This window comes from Strix aluco, chromosome Z (genome assembly GCF_031877795.1).
Source record: "Strix aluco isolate bStrAlu1 chromosome Z, bStrAlu1.hap1, whole genome shotgun sequence".
Lineage (NCBI taxonomy): Eukaryota > Metazoa > Chordata > Aves > Strigiformes > Strigidae > Strix > Strix aluco.
Genome location: NC_133971.1, coordinates 26,715,590 through 26,735,177, shown reverse-complemented (window position 1 = coordinate 26,735,177; position 19,588 = coordinate 26,715,590). Strand labels below are relative to the sequence as shown.

Genomic DNA, 19,588 nt, shown 5'->3' with positions numbered 1-19,588 from the left:
ACTGATGTGTGACCGGTCAGAAGCGTTCTCCAGGCCAGTTGTATGGTTTTTGTGCACGATGCTCTAATCGTGCGTGGTGTCACACCCGGTCTGGCCTGGGGTGGTTGCAGTAACTGCTGCTTCCAGGCACTGGGGAGCTGCAGGATGACCCAGTGCTGCCTGCCTGGCAGTGCTGGGGCTGGCAAGCTCTAAATTGTCACTGGAGGCTGTGAGGGGAGGCAAGAAGGTCAGCAGCACGGCCACCCAGCCCCGGGGTGGGAGAGGCCATCGTGGTGTCCCCGGCGCTCCTGGAGCCAAGCTCAGCTTAAGTCCCTGCTACCAGGCTTAGCCTGGACACTGGCCCCAGCCCAGGGGCACGCGGGTGCTTTGCCTCTTACCGGTGCCCAGGCCAGCACAGCTGTCACACTCCCAGGAGGTTTCTTCGTTCCTCAGGTCAGAGCAGCGCTGGTGGGTGCCTTTGGCCACACAGGAGCTGCACAGGAGCAGTTGCCAGCGCCTGGGGAAGCCAAGGGGTTGCTGGTTGTTAGGACAAAGTGACTCAAGCAAGGGATTGCCTGGCAGAGCCCTTGTTCTTAGTCCTTCCTCCCCGAGCCCGTGGGGAGACAGAGATCCCACACAGAGCTCTAGATTGGTGCTTTTGGCAACTTACCCCTCTTCCTTGCCCTGCTCCCTGCCTCCTGGACACAGGCACTTGCTGATGTTGCAGCAGCTGTGTCGCCGTGCCTCTGGGACACCGCTCTGAACGTGTGGGCACTCTCCCGTGATGGGTGTCTGCTGGAGAAGGAAGCAGAAAGTGTTGAGTCCTGTGGCAGGTGCGCCCGCCCCAATAAAGACCAAAACTTCTCAACCGCTAAAAGGAAAGAGTTAAAACTAGAAGCCACACTAGTGGGGGTCAAGCTGCGTGGTGACTGTGGTCACACACACACCCACTGGATTTACAGTAACATTTAGGCACCCCAGATGGGACACTGCTTCTGAATCTCGATGAATCCGTGGGACCACAGGATCTCCACCTGGCACCAAGGGATTCTCAGGGAGAACCTCCGATCCCCAGACCGAAGAGCTCAGTACAAGTCACCTGGTAAGATTAAAGGCATTCTTCTGGGATTTCTGATTGCCTGCCCGTAAGATGTGCTGAAAGCCTCGCCAGCTTAGGCTATAAGGTATGAGGCGTTCGAGTCTCCTCTTGGATAAGTTCTACCAGATGAAAGTTTGGAGGATGTTGGCTTGGGGTTAGAGTCCCACTGAAAGAGCTATAGGGGTTCAAGTGCCCCTACTCCATACGCTTGATATAAAAAGGCCTGAACTACAGTCCTCAAACCAAAGCCTGAACCATAGGCCTCGAACCTAGGAGTTGACTTCTGAGTGAACCTCCCAGTCAGCATCATATCAGCATGAAATATGACCAGGGTAGTATCCTCTGAAAACTATAGGTAAAAGAATATTTTTGGACCCTAAGCCAGCTGTTTCCTAGAAGACAGGAACTCCTCGGATATGCCTGAGATCCTGGACGGATCTGGGAAGCACCTGAATGAAGTGAAGCCAATCTACCAGATGTTTTCATGCCCCTTTTTTTACATGATTTGTTTGTTAAACTGTATAAAAGCTGGACCCTCTCACAGCGAAGATGGAGACCTCATCTATGAGTGGACGCACTGTGTAGGACTTCCGAATTCCTGGGAGCGGTTCTCTGATCCTTTGCTGTGACAGGGCTCCCCAGCTGAAGCATGGATCTGGATGATGGTAAAGTATTGGGGCAACTGGTGATGTATCTTTCTTAATCACTATAGCTAACCCTATGTGGTAATGATCAGGTGCATTACCTTGCTTATTCTTTATCTGGTACATTACCTTGTTTACTCCTTCTGCTGCTTTAAACTAAAGTAAAATAAGCTTATCTTTTTAACTTGGTGTCTGTGTCCCTTCTGTTGACTCCATCAATTGGCAAAACAAATTTGGCATTGCGGACAGGATTCTAACAAAATGTCACTTTTTAAATCTAAGCACAATGAATCTGCTCTGTCTGAAATTCCCGAATAGGAAAGCACTCCCAATAGTTCACTAGCTCTCGAGTGGGCTAAGGTCGGAGAACTGTGCGAACAGTGGGAAGGACGGCTGAAAGAAGCCAAATGGTTGGATGCATTAAAATACATCCAAAAAATTGCCTATTGAAAAAGGAAAAGAAATTGTGGGTTCAGGAAGACAGAGATGGATTTTGTCAGCAGCACACTGGAAACAGCACCAACTGAAAGAACAACTGTTTTCCCATGGAGTGACAAATGTGTGATTTGCAGAGTCAAATTGTAATGTTACAGTGCCAAAATAAGTTGCTTGCCAATAAGTTCAATACTTATGAGACTGTAGCCAAAAGACCTGCAGTACGGGTTGCACAGTATAAGAAAAGAAAGGGGTGAATGAATTAAGACTGCCCCACAGGCATATAAAAATGTAATCATGATTCTTTTGATTAATGAGACAGGAAATCCCCTTTGTGATGCAATAGAAAAAATACAGCAGCTGAATGACCCGGGAGAGTGGGGCCCCCAAAGGAGTGCAGGGAATCGACATACTCAAGACAGCCCTAAAGGCAGTGAAAACAGGATTTCTCGTAATGAAATGTTTACAGCTTTGTTAAAAGATGGCATGTCTCGTGAAAAAACTGACGGTGTTCCAACTGACAAGCTGTGGCGAATATATAAACAGAGAGGCCTGAATAAACCCAGCAAGAAAGTGCAGAGTTCTAAAACTAAGGATCCAGGGGTCACTCAGCCTACGGCACCTCTTCTTGAGCCTCAGTGGGATTCCACATCTGTACGCAGTGGGCCCTCTGCAGGCAGATCAGTTGTTCTGGGGAGAAGGAGGACTGGGAGCTGTATTCTGATTTATACCCATGGAAAGAGACTAGGGAAATGGTCCAGTGTGATAAACAAGAATGAAGTGACGGCCAAGCTCCAGTGCAATGGATGCGGAAAGACCGGCGACCCCAGGTAGACCTCCAAATATTTTGGAAAAAAACAGTCCTCGCAAAATGTAAAAGCCTTAATTGACACAGGAGCGGAGACCTCCTTAATATATGGGAATCCCAAGAAATTTAAAGGACAACCTGTAATTATTACAGGTTTGGGAGGAAAACAGATGGGAGCTGTACAAACGCAAATAGAAATGAAAACAGGAAACCTCCCCCAACAACTGTATTCAGTCATGATTGTCCCTGTTCCTGAATATATAATAGGAATAGACATTTTGAAGGGACTAACTTTGAATCTCCCAGATGGTCAATATCAGTTTGGGGTGAAAAATTGTATGAGTACTGGAATGATTTTAGTAGGGAAAGTGAAAATGCCTCCTGTACAGATTCCAGCTGCTACTAAACTAGCGACTATGAAGCAATACAGAATTCCGGGAGGGCATGCTGAGATATCACAGACAATTAGAGATCTATTGGATGCAGGGGTACTGAAATCAATTACCACAGCTTGGAACTATCCGGTATGGCCTGTCAAGTGATGGGTCATGGAGAATGATAGTAGATTTTAGGGAACTGAATAAACACACCCCGCCTCTTATGGCAGCCATACCAGATACTATTACTTTAATAGAAAAGGTTCAGAAGCATCCAGGAACATGGTATGCTGTAATAGATTTGGCTAACGCCTCTTTCACTATCCCAATTGCAGAGGAGCACTGGGACCAATTTGCCTTCATGTGGCAGGGATGACAGTATACGTTTATCAGATTGCCTCAGGGATGGTTGCACAGCAGAACCATTTCTCATGGTGGCTGAGCACCTGGATGAGATAAAACTGCATCTTCATATGCAAATAGTTCATTATATAGACGACATTTTGATTCAGGGAAACAATGAGGAGGAAGTGCAACAAATACTCGAACGGATGGTGGACCATATGAGGCAGAAAGGTTGGGAAATTAATCCTAACAAGATTCAATGATCATCCCAAATGGCAAAATTTTTAGGAATTCAATGGCATTGTGGACATCGGGAAATATTACCCAAAGCTTGATGAAAATTTTGGATTTTGCAGTACCACAAAATAAGAATGAGGCACAGAGATTTATTGGACTGTTTGGCTTTTGGCAGCAACATATTCCCAATTTAGGATTGTATAAGATATCTTTGTATAAGATAACCTGGAAAAAATATGAATTTGAATGGGGGAATGGACAGCAAGCTGCTTTTGAGTTAGCAAAGGAAGATATTCAAAAGGCTCTAGATTTGTGGCCCGTGCAGGATGGAGAAGCGGAGCTGAATGTAAATTATGTAAACATGCCAATTGGAGCCTATGGCAAAAACAGAGAAAGAAAAAGGTTCCCTTGGGTTTCTGGGGACAAAAGTTGCTGGAGGCAGGAAACAATTATGCACCTTTTGATAAACAGATGTTAGCATGTTATCGGGCACTGGTAGAAATGGAACAGCTTACAATAGGGCACGAAGTGGCTCTTCAACCTGAAATTCCTATCACGCAATGGGTTGAAACTTCTCTGAAAACCCACTGAATTGGGCATGCTCAAGAATTGAGTATCATAAAGTGGAAATGGTATATTCAGGATAGAGCCAAGGTAGGAGTTGGCAGGGTAGCTACCCTCCATGAGCGAGTAGCTACTGCCCCCGTGAGCGATCAAGGAATAAACCCCGATTTTACAGCCGAAGGGGAATCCCCAGTGCGATGGGGAAAAACTTTAGATCAATTAACGCCCTTTGAAAAAGAACATGCTTGGTTCACTGATGGGTCATCTAAGTATATAAGAGGAAAAAGATTTTGGAAAGTGGTAGCTTACTATCCTCATTCAGAGAAATTTTTAGACACAATGGAAGAAGGGAAAAGCAGCCGATATGCTGAATTATATGCAGTTATATGTCCTTGAAACAAGAAGATCTAGGAGAATGCCATTTATATACTGATTCTGGCTCAGTGGCTAATGGATTAGCTACCTGGCTGCCAACATGGGTAGCCAAAGACTGGAAAATATATTCCAAGGAAGTCTGGAGAAAGGAACTTTGGAAAGATATCTGGCAAATAGTACAAAGGACTAAAGAAACTGTTTCATGTTAATGCTCATAGTAATATGGACACTTCAGAATGACTTTATAACTCTGTTGCAGACAACCAGGCAAAAATTTCTCAAGCTGGACTGAAATTCCCTCAGGAGGAGGATCATGAAGGTTTGGCAAAATGGGCACACCAAAAGTGTGGGCATCTTGGAGAAAAAGCCACTTACAGGTGGGCTCAAGAGCATGGCATAACAAAGTCACTTGATATGATCAAAACTGTAATTGCCAAATGCCCCGTGTGCCAACATACTCACAAACACCTGGTGCTAAATATTGTGAAAGAACAATTGGGGAGAGGAAAATAGCCAGGACAAGTTTGGCAAGTAGATCATACTGGACCTCTACCCCAGGACTGAGGGTGTAAATGTATCTGTACTGCTGTAGATATGTATTCTGGATATTTGATTGCCCATCCTTGTAAGAAAGCTACTCATCATAGTACTATCTGTACTACAGACAAAATAACTTTGTACTATGGAATTCCTTTGCGGATTCAAACTGACAACGGGTCTCATTTTCAAAACAAGAAACTGCCCATTCAGCATCATTCTGCCGATCTCTGCCTATGACCTTGGAGATGTCTCCGACTTAAGCACAGGGGTGTCCCGCTGCTGGTCCCAGCCTGCCTGCCAGCTCCTCCACACAGGGCAGCAAACTGGTCCTGTCCATTTGAACTCTTTCCACCCACTTCAAAAAACGGAAGCAGCAGGGATTGCCTGGGCAGAGCATAACAGGCGCCGCTCCATCCCAACACCTCTGCGTTCGCAAGCTGTCTGGATTTGCATTTCACATGTGATAGGGAGAGATCTTACAGAAATCTTTCATGAAAGGTTCATTTAGATAGATAACTATGATAATTTTTTAACTTTCATTTAGTTTTAGTTATATAACGGTTGGGCAAGGGTGTTTAAGAAAAAGCATCAAAAGCAATATTGTTTACTTCTTCCTACAAAAAATAATGATCTGGAAAGATACATGCTGAGCTGACAGTTTCTTACAAAGAGAAAACAGTGGTAAGACCAAAAGGATAAAGTTAACTGGTTAGAAGTACTGCTGTTAACTAACCTACACCCAGTTGTCTCCTCCTCCACTCCAGGCGATGCCTCTTCTGTCTTCCCTGATTGTATCTCCCATACTTGTTACGAAGAAACAACAAAAAAATAGCAGTTGGCTGATCTGGCACATTCACAATTTTTGTCCTCCAACTACAACGTGTTTTTTTTCTTTTTCCTATCACAGTTCTCATCAGTGTTACCACTGTCTGAGAGCACAGTGTTACCCAAATTGTTTTAACACTCACATTAGTGATACTGTATGCCTTAGCTGCAAGACCTTACACAGCAGTCTATCTCTGCACTAGCAGCACTTGCACTATCCAGGAAAAATTGCTTTGCTTACTTGCAAGAAAAAGAAGACCTTGTGCTTCCAGAAGCAGATGCGTGGACTCCAGGCACTGAAATACTGCCCTCGCTCCTTGAAGAGCTAAAATTATCTTCACTCCCTGGAAAGGAAAAAGGAAGAGTCAAAACATGATAGAAATTAGAACTCAAAGACTGTTTTCAAAATAACAGTGAATCACAAGCATCCTTCCTTTGTCCATCCTGTGTGAACGTTAGAAGTTGTGTGAATTTTCAAACATCTCTGAGGACAAGTGCTGGATTTGTTCCAGATTTTCAACATTTCTTCAGAACTGGCACTTCAACAAGAGTAGAAAAAACATCTGGACACAAACCCCTCAATGCTACAGAAGCTGTGGTAGGACTCAGCTGGGACATTTGTTGTGACAACCTGTTTGCCTTCTCACAGACACCAATGCGTGAATGAGGCTGCTCACATGGCTCCTTTGGGACCACCGTGATTAGGAGCACACAGCTGTAACTGTAGGTTTCTCTTGCTTTGAACCACATGAAAATGCTACGTGCTGGGAGGAAAGCTGCTTCCCTTTTGGTTTCTGAGCTGATGTATGCCTTGGCTAACAGGGTAGATGCATGGGTATATGTGCACACATATGCAGGTTTTCATGGGGCCCAGAGGCACAGTAAGGCCGTTCCAACAGCGTTTAAATAATCCAATAATCACACGTGGCTCTCAAGTGCTTCTCGGCGGTTAGGCCATCTACTCAATTACTGACTTCCTATGGATCACAGCTTTTATTTCCCAAGCTCTGGCATATACAAGGAAAACTGCTCTTGTTTTGCTGAGGTTAGCCCTAGGTAGGTGTACTAAGACAATCTTCTTGTCTGGAAAAACCCACCGTAGAGTGAGGATTTTTTTCAGTCTGTCACTCAAACAGCAAGCATCCCAAGCCATATCCAGGTCTCACGCTGCAGCCACAACTGTGTATGATGACTTTATCTGAGGGGCTGGAAATAAGCTTTCAACATGCTTTGAACAGCTGGTCAGGGGGGAGCATCTCTCACCTGAAAATGTCTGGGCGCCATCCTGTGCACAGACACCCCCAGCCAGCGCTGCAGATGTACCAGGAACCCCATTTTTGCCATCATTCCCATGAGGGGAGATGCTGCTGCAGCTCCTGTCATCCCCAATGGGGCAGATAAACCTTTAGGTGCACAATCTCTCTGAAATCCTTCACAGAGCTGATGGTGATGGGCACATCTTGCACCCCTGAATACCCAGGAGTGGGAAAAGGCCTTGTCAGCCCGTGTCTTCACAGCCTTAAAGAGGATGAGACATCCAGCAACCACTCTGTCTGAAGCTGCAACAGATTTTTCCTGATAAACAAAACTCTCCCTTCTAAGAGACTAAGATACCAAATGCTGTCTTGGTATCACACTCCTCCCAAATCAACTTTTCCAAGTAAGACCTGAACAGGTAAACACGTTGTACAGATTTCATACCTCTGGTGTTCGGGTTCCCAAAACACTCCTGCCCTTGCAAGATGCCGGCAGCTTTCCAAAGCCAAGTCCTGGCTGTGGCACAGGGAACAGGAGCCCTAGCCAAGGCTCGTCTCAGCTTAAGTAAACCACATCATAATCAGATACTGCTTATCAAAAGGATTTTTAGGAAGCAAGGCTTAATAATAGCCTCTCCCTGACCCTCCTGGCTTGGGGCGTAGTGCTGGGAAGGGCTGCCGCTAAGAGTTAGCAGAGCCTGACAATGGAACCACCTCAAGGCTGAGCTTTCTGAGAGACTGAACTGCAGCTGAGAGCAGGTGCTGTGTCTGTAAATATGACTTAACCTGTCTGGCCCCAATTCTGATAACAGCTACATGCAAGCTTAGCACCCAGCACAGGAGACTACTTATGCTGAAAATTAGGCATGTGGCTATTACAGGATCACCAATCTTAAAAATTAAAGGGGTCACTGCTAGTATTGGTTCCAAGTGTGTTAGTTATGCTCAAGCCAGCTCTGCGTGTAGCAGAGCTCAACAGCAATGTTACTAGGAGACTTTAAAAAATATTTCCTCCCATTTGGTAAACATCTCTAAGCCAAACAACATGGCATCTATCCATAAAATATCAACTGCAACATATTCTCCTGGGTACATTCCTTACCCAGAGCCACACAATAACCACACATGCACGCCTGGTGTGTCACACCCCAGTCTGCTCCTGCTCGCCATTACAGATGGTTGGATACCTTGCTGTATGGTCTGATGGCCTCAGTATTCAAATTTTGCTTGCAATTGAGCATTTAAGCTTTATCCTTCCATTAGAACAAAGCTCAGACCTCCTTCCGTGCATTTTGTTGTCCATTTGCTATCTAAATGTTAAGATTACAGCAGGGAAAAAATGAAAAAGTTCCAAGTAATATCTGTGACAGGAACATTGACAGCTGAGCAGCAGAACTGGATTCCCAAAACTCAGGAGGCATACAAGCTTATTAAAATTTAGTCTTTTTTGTGTAAGTCTTTCTTATTTGCAACTTTACCATGTTTCATAACCACCAAGGTATAGAAAACACAGAATTTAACTTACTCATCTTCTTACTGCATAAACATGACCTTTTTATATATATACATATATATATGTCAGTCTTGATGCTAGGTTTTGCATATAGTCACACAGTGAAAGAGAGCTGTAAGTAAACCAGTGCTGACAGAGACAGCTTGTCCTAAAAACGTAAAGCACTTAATTTGCTGAGCTTCCTCACCTTCAAAAGCATCCTGTCAGATGGTAAAAAGACTAAAATATGAACATGTATGTTCACCACACCGGTGCAGCAACCAGACGAATAAGTGGCACGCTGTCTCTGTAGATGGCTTTATTTAGAGACCCCAGGGGAAGAAAGAGCACCTGACTGTGTAAAAAGTTCCAGCAAACCCATTAGAAGCAGCTGGAAAAGTAGAGAGAATTCAGTTGTAATGTCCACTTTTTAAAGGACCAGTATTTTTAAGGGATTTATCTTAATTCCTCTTAAAACCTTTAACTCTCAGCTACATCTCCAGTTCCAATCTTCACCAGCATAAGCAGTATATTTCCAGGAATCACTAATACTGCTTCTTTTCTACTTAATATGGGGTTGTTCCTGCAAGATTGTTTTTGTACACCATCTAGGAAAGCAAACCACACTGCTCACATGCACTGACAAGTGTAAGAAAAAGAAGCTGCAAAGAAGTGATGAAGTCTTGCTTTAGCATTTCAGGCTTTTCTTCAGCTAACACCCCTAAAAATGACCCATTTTGAGGGCAAAGTCTCCCAGTGGGAAACATACTCAATCCACAATGTCAGGCCCACAGCTGGGTTTGGGCTCCAGTCCCTGGCCTTTGACTTATTACTTATTTACTATGACTATACATGAGACTCTTGCTTCGGACATTTTAGAGAGGTTGGTGTTGGTCTCTTCTCACAGGTGATTAGCAATAGAACAAGAGGCAATGGTTTTAAACTGAAACAGGGGAGGTTTAGACTGGACATTAGGAAAAAATTTTTCACAGAAAGAGTGGTTAGACAGTGGAATAGGCTGCCCAGGGAGGTGGTGGAGTCACCATTCCTGGATGTGTTTAAGGGTCGTTTAGATGAGATGTTGGGGGATACGGTGTAGGGGAGAACTTTGTAGAGTAGGGCTGATGGTTGGACTTGATGATCCCAAGGGTCTTTTCCAACCTGAATGATTCTATGATTCTATATATTCTGCGTCAAACAGTAACTGGGTAAAGGCAAATATAGTCCTGGGATCAAGGAACAGGACTCAGCACTCTCCTCCACACAGACTGCTCTGTTCTTTGGGTGGCAGAAGCTGCTCCCACATGCTCTCCCTCTGCCCATGTCTCATACTCTCCACTACCATGAGGTCTAAAGTCAGTGGAAGAAGTTGAGGACGCTCCACGGTTCGCAGTGGTTCAGGAACTCTTAGAAAAGGTGTGGATTTGAACTCCTTTGGTCTAAGGACGGCACTGAACTCAGATCTTTTCCCCAAGCTCTAACTGCTCTGCTGCGACACAAAACAAGGCGGTAGCACTAGCACAGGCCATATTTCAAAGGAATGAAACGTGCTGGTTGCCTGCACTCACAGAGAAGGTCTGGCTCCAGTTCAGAGTGAAGCCAAGGCATGCACGTGGGCACACCCAGGACTACAAGTAGGTGGCCAAGTCTGGGAGATGGTCACTCCTCTTTGCATCTCCTGGGAACGGCTGGAGGTGTGTTCCTGCCTGGCACGGTCTCTGCTGTGGATCTTGGATTGCAGTACTCAACTGCCCCCTCTTATTTTTGATGCACTTCAGTCATCAAGCTCAGAGGTGGGAGCTGTACTCCCAGAATGACGGTGAGAAGCCGAGCACAGCAATGCCTGGCATTGCCAACCCTAAGGATACCAACAGGCAGCCCCTCCCCATCCCACTGCGCTGCCCAGTGAAGCGATCACTCCCCACTCGTGGGCAGACGTCCACCCGACTACGTGCCGGTGCTCCCTCATCAGACAGAGCTGTTAATCACGGCTCAGCTGACTGCACGGCGCAGTAACAGCTGGTAACTCGGGCAGCTGGCAAAGATGCAGTCAGAGGAGACGTGGAGCAAAACTTCCAGTGTGAGTCTCCATCAGATGTTTAAACCTGCTGGGCGAGGAGACTTCCAGCTCAATACCAGACAGAAGACTTTGGGGAATAACTGCAGTGTGGATACTGCTTCCCTGCCTTTAGATCTAAACTTGGTTTTACTCTTTCCCCTCAATTCATACTGCTCGTGGTCTGATCTAAACTAATTCTTTATCTTGATTTTCGCTCATCTAGCTTGCTTACTCTTCTCACTTTGGAAGGTTTGTTATCAAATAGTCAAAATTTAGCTCATGAAGCAGTTTCCTGATCTCATCTAAATACTATCGTTTTGGTAGTAATGGAAACTGCATTAATGCAAATTATAAGCACTGCAGATCTCAAAATAAATACGGAATGTGACTTGTGTATGCTGTGAAACCACAACCAGTCAAGCTCTTCTCTAAACACAGTCACTACAAACTACTGACAGTGGCTGAGAGCCGTCATGTAGATTCTGCATATCGCTATCATCTGAGCTTGCGTGTTTCTTAGTTGTTTTCAATTCATGGATTTGTAGAGCAGCCACAAGCGATTCTGGAACAGACAAAGGGCATTACAAGTATTTGTTTCCTGCTTTATAGACCTGGAGGAGATTCTTCATATAGAAATCAGCCCAACTTAAATATTTTTCTGTGTTTCTATACACAGTTTGAACTGTTCCAACACCACCTTAAAACTGGCTCCTGTCAGTTGTCTCTCCTCAGCCTGAAATGACCCTTGTCAGGGGGAATGCATGTTCACAGAGTAGAAGGGAACAGTCTGGGCAACTTATCTTCCTCTTCAAAAAAAAAGGCTCTTTTGATCAGAGACGGAAAGATGCTACTTTGCTACACCAACCTGATCAGGAACATTGAGACTGGAGGTTCAAAAAATACAGATAGTCATATAACATGATACTCAACTTGCATATGACAGCTTTATAAAAATGGATGTGTAAATCCACCTACAGACTTATCTTACTTAGAACTGATACTTATCTTTTCTAAGGAAGCACGCAGTGTCACCACAGAAGATTTTTCATATACCTGGCACTACTATTTGCTCTGCTTGAAGGGAAATGGATGGCAATATATTTCAAGCGCCTTGGGGAAGCGATGTACACCTTACAGTGGCTGGAGGCTGGATTTATGAAAGGATGCCAGGTCACCAGCTCCAAAGGGAGAATTTTGGAAGTAGCACTCTCTCTGTCTGTCACCTCACTTGGGCAATCCCTGTCTCAATCAGCAAAGCTTCTCAGCTGTGGGAAACGCTTGTTCCTGGGCATGCCTAGAAGCAGGCCAGCTTTAAAAGCGCTGAACAGCTCGGTGCCTGGCTCCTCTCTAAAGACTGGGGTGAGTGTTTCACACTACATCAAGGACATCAGGGTCAACACAAAAGCAGCCCAAGGAAAGCTCTCTTCTGCTGTCTGCTTCACTGGAGAAGGAATCCACCTGGAATTTGCAGGGCCAGATTTAGCTTTGAACTGGGAGAAGGCTGCACATCATCTCCCTATCACACTACCTGGGACACGTGCAGCACCCAGCAGTAAGAATCGGATGAAGAAATGGGGCTCCCAGCCTCTCAGCTTATTGTGGCCCTCTCCAGCTCCTCTGTAAATTCACCCCACTTAGGATGCCTGCCTGTCGTCACTACCCGCTGCTACATGGTGGGATCCCAACAGGCCTGAATTTCCCACAGCTCCCACCTCCATCAGGAGACCCCCTACCCAACCCCTGCAGACAACACACTCGAGAAAACTAAGCTCTACAATCTAAAGTTTTGGGCAAAGTTGGGCAACATCTATCTAGTTGCTCTTCCAGATGCTGGTTTCCGTTTTATTTTCTTCATTGTGGTTTATTTATTGGAACAGGGACTGGACATGCATTTCTCCCTTCTTCTAGCTACAATTGTAAAGAAATAAAAAAAAGTTTCCTTTTAGCACATAATACTACAGATTGGGACTGTCAAGTCTGTTTTATGGCTATTCTGCTTGCTACATTGCTACATTCACATATGAAAAAGAAAAAAATAACACAAACCTCTCTCAGTGGAGTCATAAGAACAGTCGCTCTCGCTAATGATGTGCAAGGACGAGTCAAAAAGCTCAGCCAGGACCTGCTCATTAAATGCCCACGGTGCCGACTGCGCGGAGGGCTCCTCCTGTGCCTGCAGTGGTGATGTCCGCCGTCCTTTGCAAGGTTCCTGCCAAGAGAATGCCACCTGTCAAGCATTCAGACTTCAGCTGCCACTTCTCTGATCTGGAAGAATGACTCAGCAAAAACCACAGTGACCGAGGACATCAGTATATGCAGCATCTGGTCCCTCCAGCCTCTACTTCTGCAAAAAGCATTCACAGGAGAAAGTGCTGGAAAGCAGGCTTCAACCTGGGCAGCAGCAAAACCCCCACAGGCTGGAGGGGAACTTCCTCCTTGAGGTACCGGTTTTCTTTTTGGTAAATCTGAAAGGCGTGTGTCTTGTGACTGACCAGACTAAGCCTCTCCTGCTGCCTCAGCATGCCCTGATCTCCAGACATGTGGCTTTACTGGGATTGCAAATAAAGATGACAGTTAGCCGTGGGGCAAGCAGAAGGTGGTCCAGGATTTTCTGCACTTTCCAGCATTCCTATTTTCTACCCTGTTTGTTATAACAAACAGGATCTCCTGTTATATCCTTATAAGGCAAGATTGAAAAAACAAATGTGTAAGGTTGAGTTACAATATAGGTTTACCCTCCCAGCTTACTGCTGATGGGGAATTACTCATATCGTCCATTGACTACTTGGAAATCACGAGTGCATTGCGCTGCTACTTAGGTTATAAGGTAGGAGGATGATTTTTTGAATTTCAGAGCCTTCCAAGTATTTGTTTAGGGCATTACCACCATGAACACAGCTAAGCTAACTGCTTGACTTACAACTGTACGAGGTACAGAAAAAGCTTGCTCTCAGGCTTGTCCTTTTGATGAGCCATCTAACAAGGCAAAGTCCCAGAGCACAACTGCTTCAAAGAAATCAGTCTGCTGCCTCGGTTTTGCTCCAGAAACTGCAGATATGGGTTGTTTTGCTACAGGGTTTGTGAGCCTGGCTTTGCGTCATACCTCTCCTCCTTCAGCTTGCCTGGCCATGGTTCCTCCTTCTTCTGCCAGGCTGCAGAGCAAATAGGGTGGTTGCTCTAGGTGCACGTCTGCCTGACGCACCATGTCCACCTTTATTCTGTGGTCTCCAGGCTCATCAGAACATAACTCTGGAAAGCAAAGGCAGAAGGAATGACACGTGTTGGGGTCTGCTGAGCTTTAAAAGTCATGACTCTGCCTGTTGATTCAGTAGGACAAACTACATCCCAAGACTGTGCTGCAGAATGACTCCTGTGAAGTAAGATGGCAAAAACCTACACCCCAACTGAAGAGGGACACGGTTGTGACTGCCGACCCTCTGACGCTGTGTGCTCTGCAAGCGCTGCTGCCCTCCTCAGGAAGGACTCCTGGCAGCAAGCGTCACTCAGCAGATGTCAGACATCGCAGCCCAGAGCACTGGGTCTCACCGTGAAGAGCATGCACATTCTCTTCCTCCCCCTGCCATAAGAGCCCTGGAGGTGACAGAACATCTGAAATGTGGGCACTTGGTCTGAATTGTACTTGTCTCCTACAGGAGAGCTAAGAGACCTTGCTCAGAAAAGAAGGGCTAGAGAGAACACAACACAATCTGCATTAGTCGTGTGGTAAGAGAACAAAACTTCCTCCGCAGACCACCTCGTTCTGGGTGAAATGCTGTGCCAACAGAGAAGAGCCTCAGTGCCTCTGGCTCAGCAGGGCCCAGCAGTGGCACCGGTCACAAACCTCAGGCCACATCTGATGAGCATCTGGAAAGACCAAAGAAAGAAGCCCTGGCTTGTGTGCCAGGATGTGCACTGAAACCTGAAGAAAGGTCAATTAACCTCTGGAAAAGGTCACCCTGATTCACTCTGTTTATTCAAAGCGATAAATTCCAAGATGTTATAAGGGCAATGGTTAGAGAACCACTCCCCAAGGGGATGCTCCCAACTGCACCATGAACTGCCTGTTCCAGGTGTATGTGGATCGATTGCCTTTGAGTTGGACATAAATTAAGACCTTTACAGCATTCTATCTGTCTGCACACCAGCATGTGTTGTTCTCAGGCTCAGGCACTTTTGCCTCCAGCTGCTCCTGCACTTGCTGCTCGGCCAGGGCTCTCCTGTGGACTTCTCTGTGCCTTGGAGTCTGAGGTCAGCAATGTGGGATACTCTGGGCAGGCAGGAGTTAAAAAAAACACCCATCCCAGATTACCTTCCATATGCAAGTGGTACTTCTGCCCAAAGGTAAATGAAGATGATCGCCTCTCATCCCACAGACTTGCAGTTCAGGGCCCTGACCCCATGGGGGTGTTTGCTCTCAAGGCTTGTGCTGCACCCAGCAACTCAGGACCTGCCCCACAGGGCACTGCCCCAGCACCCTTCTGGGCTGCTGTGTGGTCCAGAAAAGCCACAGCTGGACACAGGGCACCGGAGTGGAGCATAGAGAACACAGGCTGCCCCTATGTGCTCTCCACCCCGGCACTGGAGATTTCTGCCCCAACTCCTCCAGGGAGAAAGAGGCCTGTGTCTTGATGGCTTCCCACCCCAGAAAGGCTGACCTTCCTCTCCTAGGGCCTCTCCCACCCATACACAATGCCAAGCAGGAGAAATGTAGCCACTGCTTACTTTTGCCTCACACTGAAACAAAGCCTCAATGGTCTTGGCAGTTAATGTCACCAGCTAGAAAAGAGAACAAAGGCCAAGTGGGAGAAACTCCTCTGATGGTCCATGCTACAAAGCAGAGTCGCTCCCTTGACCCAGCTGGAATGACAAAGACACTTACAGATCCACTGAGGCCCAAGATGTTCACGAGGAGATGAATCGAGGGCAATGTGCTCACTTGCATTTCCTGGGCTCTGCTCCTTTGCCTGCCAAAGGAAGAGCTCTGTATCACTGAACCCAGCTTTGCTCTCTCCCCTGCCAGCCCCTCCAGCACCATTTACATCAGAAGAAGTCCAGGCACAAAAGGAGCAAGTGGTGGCAGCCAGATTAGCTCGATGTTACTTTACCAACACAAGGCTGAGCAACTTGGCCAGCGCTGCCCCAGCAGTGGGGGTACCTCTCCCCCAGCTCTCGAGCTGCCTTTCAGCTGAGCTGGAGCATCCCGCCGACAGCCACACTGGTGCCAGAGGTTTGCTACTGCAGCGGGGCTTACCTGAGGATGGTGTCCAGCCAGAGCTCTTTCCTCTCTTGCGAGCTGCAGAGACAGGAGAACCAGTATCACACCCTGCTGCCATCAACCAGGGGTTGGGCTGTTTCCACCCTCCGCAGTGGGAAAACCCAGACCTCTGGGGTCAGGTTCGCTTCTCAAGGTGCGATGCAGTTTTCTAGCAGAAGCAGAAGGCATCAGGCTGATGCCTCTGCTTCCCCCCACTCCCGAGGGCCCTTCTCTGCAGCTGTGCTCCAGTCCCAGCAGCTGGAGTACAGGGACAGCAGGGCTGTCCTCCCCAGAGCAGCCGGGGGGGGCGTGGGAGGCAAAGACCAGGACCTCAAGCCACTCCGACACCAGGAGGACCTGGCCAAAAAGCAGCTCTCCCTTTGTTCTTGGGTCTTCCCAAAAAGAGGCTCCCACTGCGTCCAGGAGCTTAGGGACTGACAGGGGCTGAGCAGGGGGAGCAGGAAAAAGCATGTCTTTCTGCTCTCCTGGACAGATGGAGACAGAGAAGGTCAAAGCCAAGGAGGCTCTGCTCCTCACTGAGCTGCGTCTCACCAGGAGCCCCTTTTGATCCTGCCTTTGGGATCCCCCTGGGCTGAGGAGCACTGTCGCAGACACGGGGCTTCTCCAGAGCAGGGAGCGACAGCCCAGCTCTGCCAGAACTGCACCTGGGGCTTCCTGGGACCAAACAGGACTGACTGCCTACACACAGACCCCCTCAGCCCACACCTTGCTTCCCTCCTTTGACAGTGCACAGCTTGTGCAAGGGCTGTTTCTGGAGGGCAGAGGGCCAGCTCAGAAAATAAGCCGAGCTGCAAAACACTGCACAACCAAAGCAGTACCTCTGCTTCCCCCCCACCCCATGATGTGAGCCTGAGGAGCCAGCTGGGCTCTGAGGGAGAGCATTGGCCCAGACAGCCCAACATCTGGGTGCACATCACCGCCACTCACCCCAAAGTGACCACGCAGAGGCTGCTGGGCCAGATGAAGACAAGGGTCCTACAGCAGTCCAGGCCCAACGCTGCATCTTCTTGTGCGCACCCGCACACCGCCCTCTCACTGCACAGAACCCACAGCTTGCTGACACGCACCCTGTGCTGCAGCCAGAAGCTGGTGCCACACCTGCAGCCAGGAAGAGCAGGGGCTGATGGTGAGGTTGCCTTCTGGGAGGCAACTATGGCAGACTCGCCCCTGGCTTCCCACCCAGGAGCAGCCCCAGGAGGCCATACCCCACTGAGCAGGCCACCACCCGCCAGCGCTGGGACTGCCCTTAGGAAGGGGCTCAGTACCGCTGACCCCCAGTACTGGGGGACTGCTCTGATGGGGACCTCACCCTGCACCTTCTGCAGGACAGAGCCGGAAAGCTCCCACCAGCACGGTGGGACAGCAACGCTGCTTCCCAAAGGAAAGATACAGGACGGAGTTTCCCCCCTTCCATTTTTCCTCCCTTCCTGGTCCTGTGGCTGCCCAAGGTGCAGCCAGACAAGGGGAGGAGGGTCCCTGCCTGGCCACCAGCTCTCTCCCTTGGCATTACTGGGGTGATTTGGAGTTATATTGCTGTGGCATTGAGGCAAAGCCAGGCACTGGAGCTGAGCACAGTGGGACCCAAGGAAGGGCATGACTGGCTTGAGGCTTTGGAAGGCTTTGCACCGAGCCCTGTCCCCGCCAGACAGGACACTGCTCAAGACAAAGGCATTGCAGCCCTTGTTGTCATGTGTGTCCATGTCCCCCGCCCCGGCCCCCCAAGGTCCATCCTTGTCCCAGAAACTCCGTGCTGCTTTCTGCGAGTCCTGCAGGGACCTGTCCTTCCTGGCTCCCCTGCCAAAGGGGACAGGGGAGTTTTCACACCCCCCCCCCCCCCCCCCCGCCACTGCCTGCCCCATTGGCACTGACTTGACCCTCGGGGCAGCTCAGTTCCCTTTGGGGCTCACCAGGCTCAGTGGGGCTTTTGCACCTTTGGGTGTTGTTTCCCAGTGCCCCCTGGGCTGCCTCCTGCTCTCACACAGGCACGGAGCAGTTCTGGAGAAATGGCTTTCAGGGGATAAAAAAAAAAAGACCAAACATGCCATGAAATCTGTTCTAATGCACAATCATCCCCCACCCCCCTGCAACTGCACCAGGGGCCAATCTCATCTCATCCCTGCTGGGGTCTATTGGCACCCTCCCACCCCAGCACCAGCTGTCAGACCCCTGCGCTTGCTGGGTGGTTTGGCCAGGTGCTCTTCTGCTTTTTCCTCCTCCTTTCTGACATGCCAGGCTGGGGTGGGGGCAGGTCCATCCCCACATCCCACCGCAGCTCCTGGGGCCCCATCCTGATGGTGCTGAACTGCTCCAGGCTCAGGATGGCATTGGTGGGCTCGGGGACGCTGTAGTCAGGGGTGAGCAGCTCCACAGGCAGTGAGAGAGAGCCAATGCCGTGGCAGGGGATGGCCCTGCTGGTGCCACCAGGGTCCCCAGGAACGGGAAGGCTCCTGGGACAGTCCTGGCTGGGCAGGAAGCAAACAAGAAGCATCTCCTCGGGCAGTGCAAGGTTGCCTGCTGGGGCCCCAATGCCTTGGTTGGCGGGGGCGGGGGCAGGCAGCACAGGCGCTGGCGGTTCTTTCTCTGTGTAGGCACCATTTTCTGGTGATACACTATTTTAAATGGGTAAAGCACAGCAGAACACACTGTTTACACCCTGCTGAGAATCATTCCCCAGGCATAGCAAGAATGAGAGCAAAGCTTGACTATTTAAGATGCATTTGACTTACAGCACCATTAAACATTCACCACCACCAGACATTTCACTAGACTGAAGGATGACAGCAGTCTACCAGCATCCTTTCTGGATGCTCCTGGGTAGAAATCCTAGAGACTTTCTTTAAGGACAGAAATCCAAAGAGCTACAAAAAGATTTTTAAATTAAGCACAGCAAATAAAAATCAAAGAAACAAAAATCAACAGGTAAATCCCTGAGGCACTAGCGAGGAACAAAAAGTTTCCCGTTAAGTCCACTACCCCTCACAAAACAGAAAAATGACTTAAAAGAGATTTCTGCAAAGAAACTGCGGATGGAAGATAACCCTGATAACTGCAGCACAAGTGACCAACATGGAAATGGCAGCACTGACTCTTCTCTTGCTCTTCCTACGAGCTCCTCACCAGTTACGTGAAGAGGCAAAACCAAGGATGACTGAACAGATCTGAGCAGAAGTTTGCCGCCCCAAATTCAAAACGATCAAGTCTATTTGAAATACGGATTCACATCTGCTATCATGGGTGATGAACCTCGCCCTAAGCACACATTGTGACTTGAGACAGGA

At 48.1% G+C, this 19,588-nt stretch overlaps 1 protein-coding gene across 1 annotated transcript in view; it reads right to left on the bottom strand.

Moving 5' to 3' along the window:
• LOC141918774 (uncharacterized) overlaps positions 1–19,588 on the bottom strand; it is a 35,647-nt gene that overhangs the window by 7,844 nt on the left and 8,215 nt on the right. Inside the window, exons 11-16 of the mRNA XM_074813639.1 lie at positions 16,287–16,328; positions 14,139–14,284; positions 13,082–13,244; positions 6,470–6,572; positions 650–774; positions 378–496 (exon numbers count right to left, since the gene is read on the bottom strand). Of these exons, the coding sequence (XP_074669740.1) occupies positions 429–496; positions 650–774; positions 6,470–6,572; positions 13,082–13,244; positions 14,139–14,284; positions 16,287–16,328 (647 nt within the window). The 3' untranslated portion in view covers positions 378–428. The remainder of the gene's footprint in view (positions 1–377; positions 497–649; positions 775–6,469; positions 6,573–13,081; positions 13,245–14,138; positions 14,285–16,286; positions 16,329–19,588) is intronic.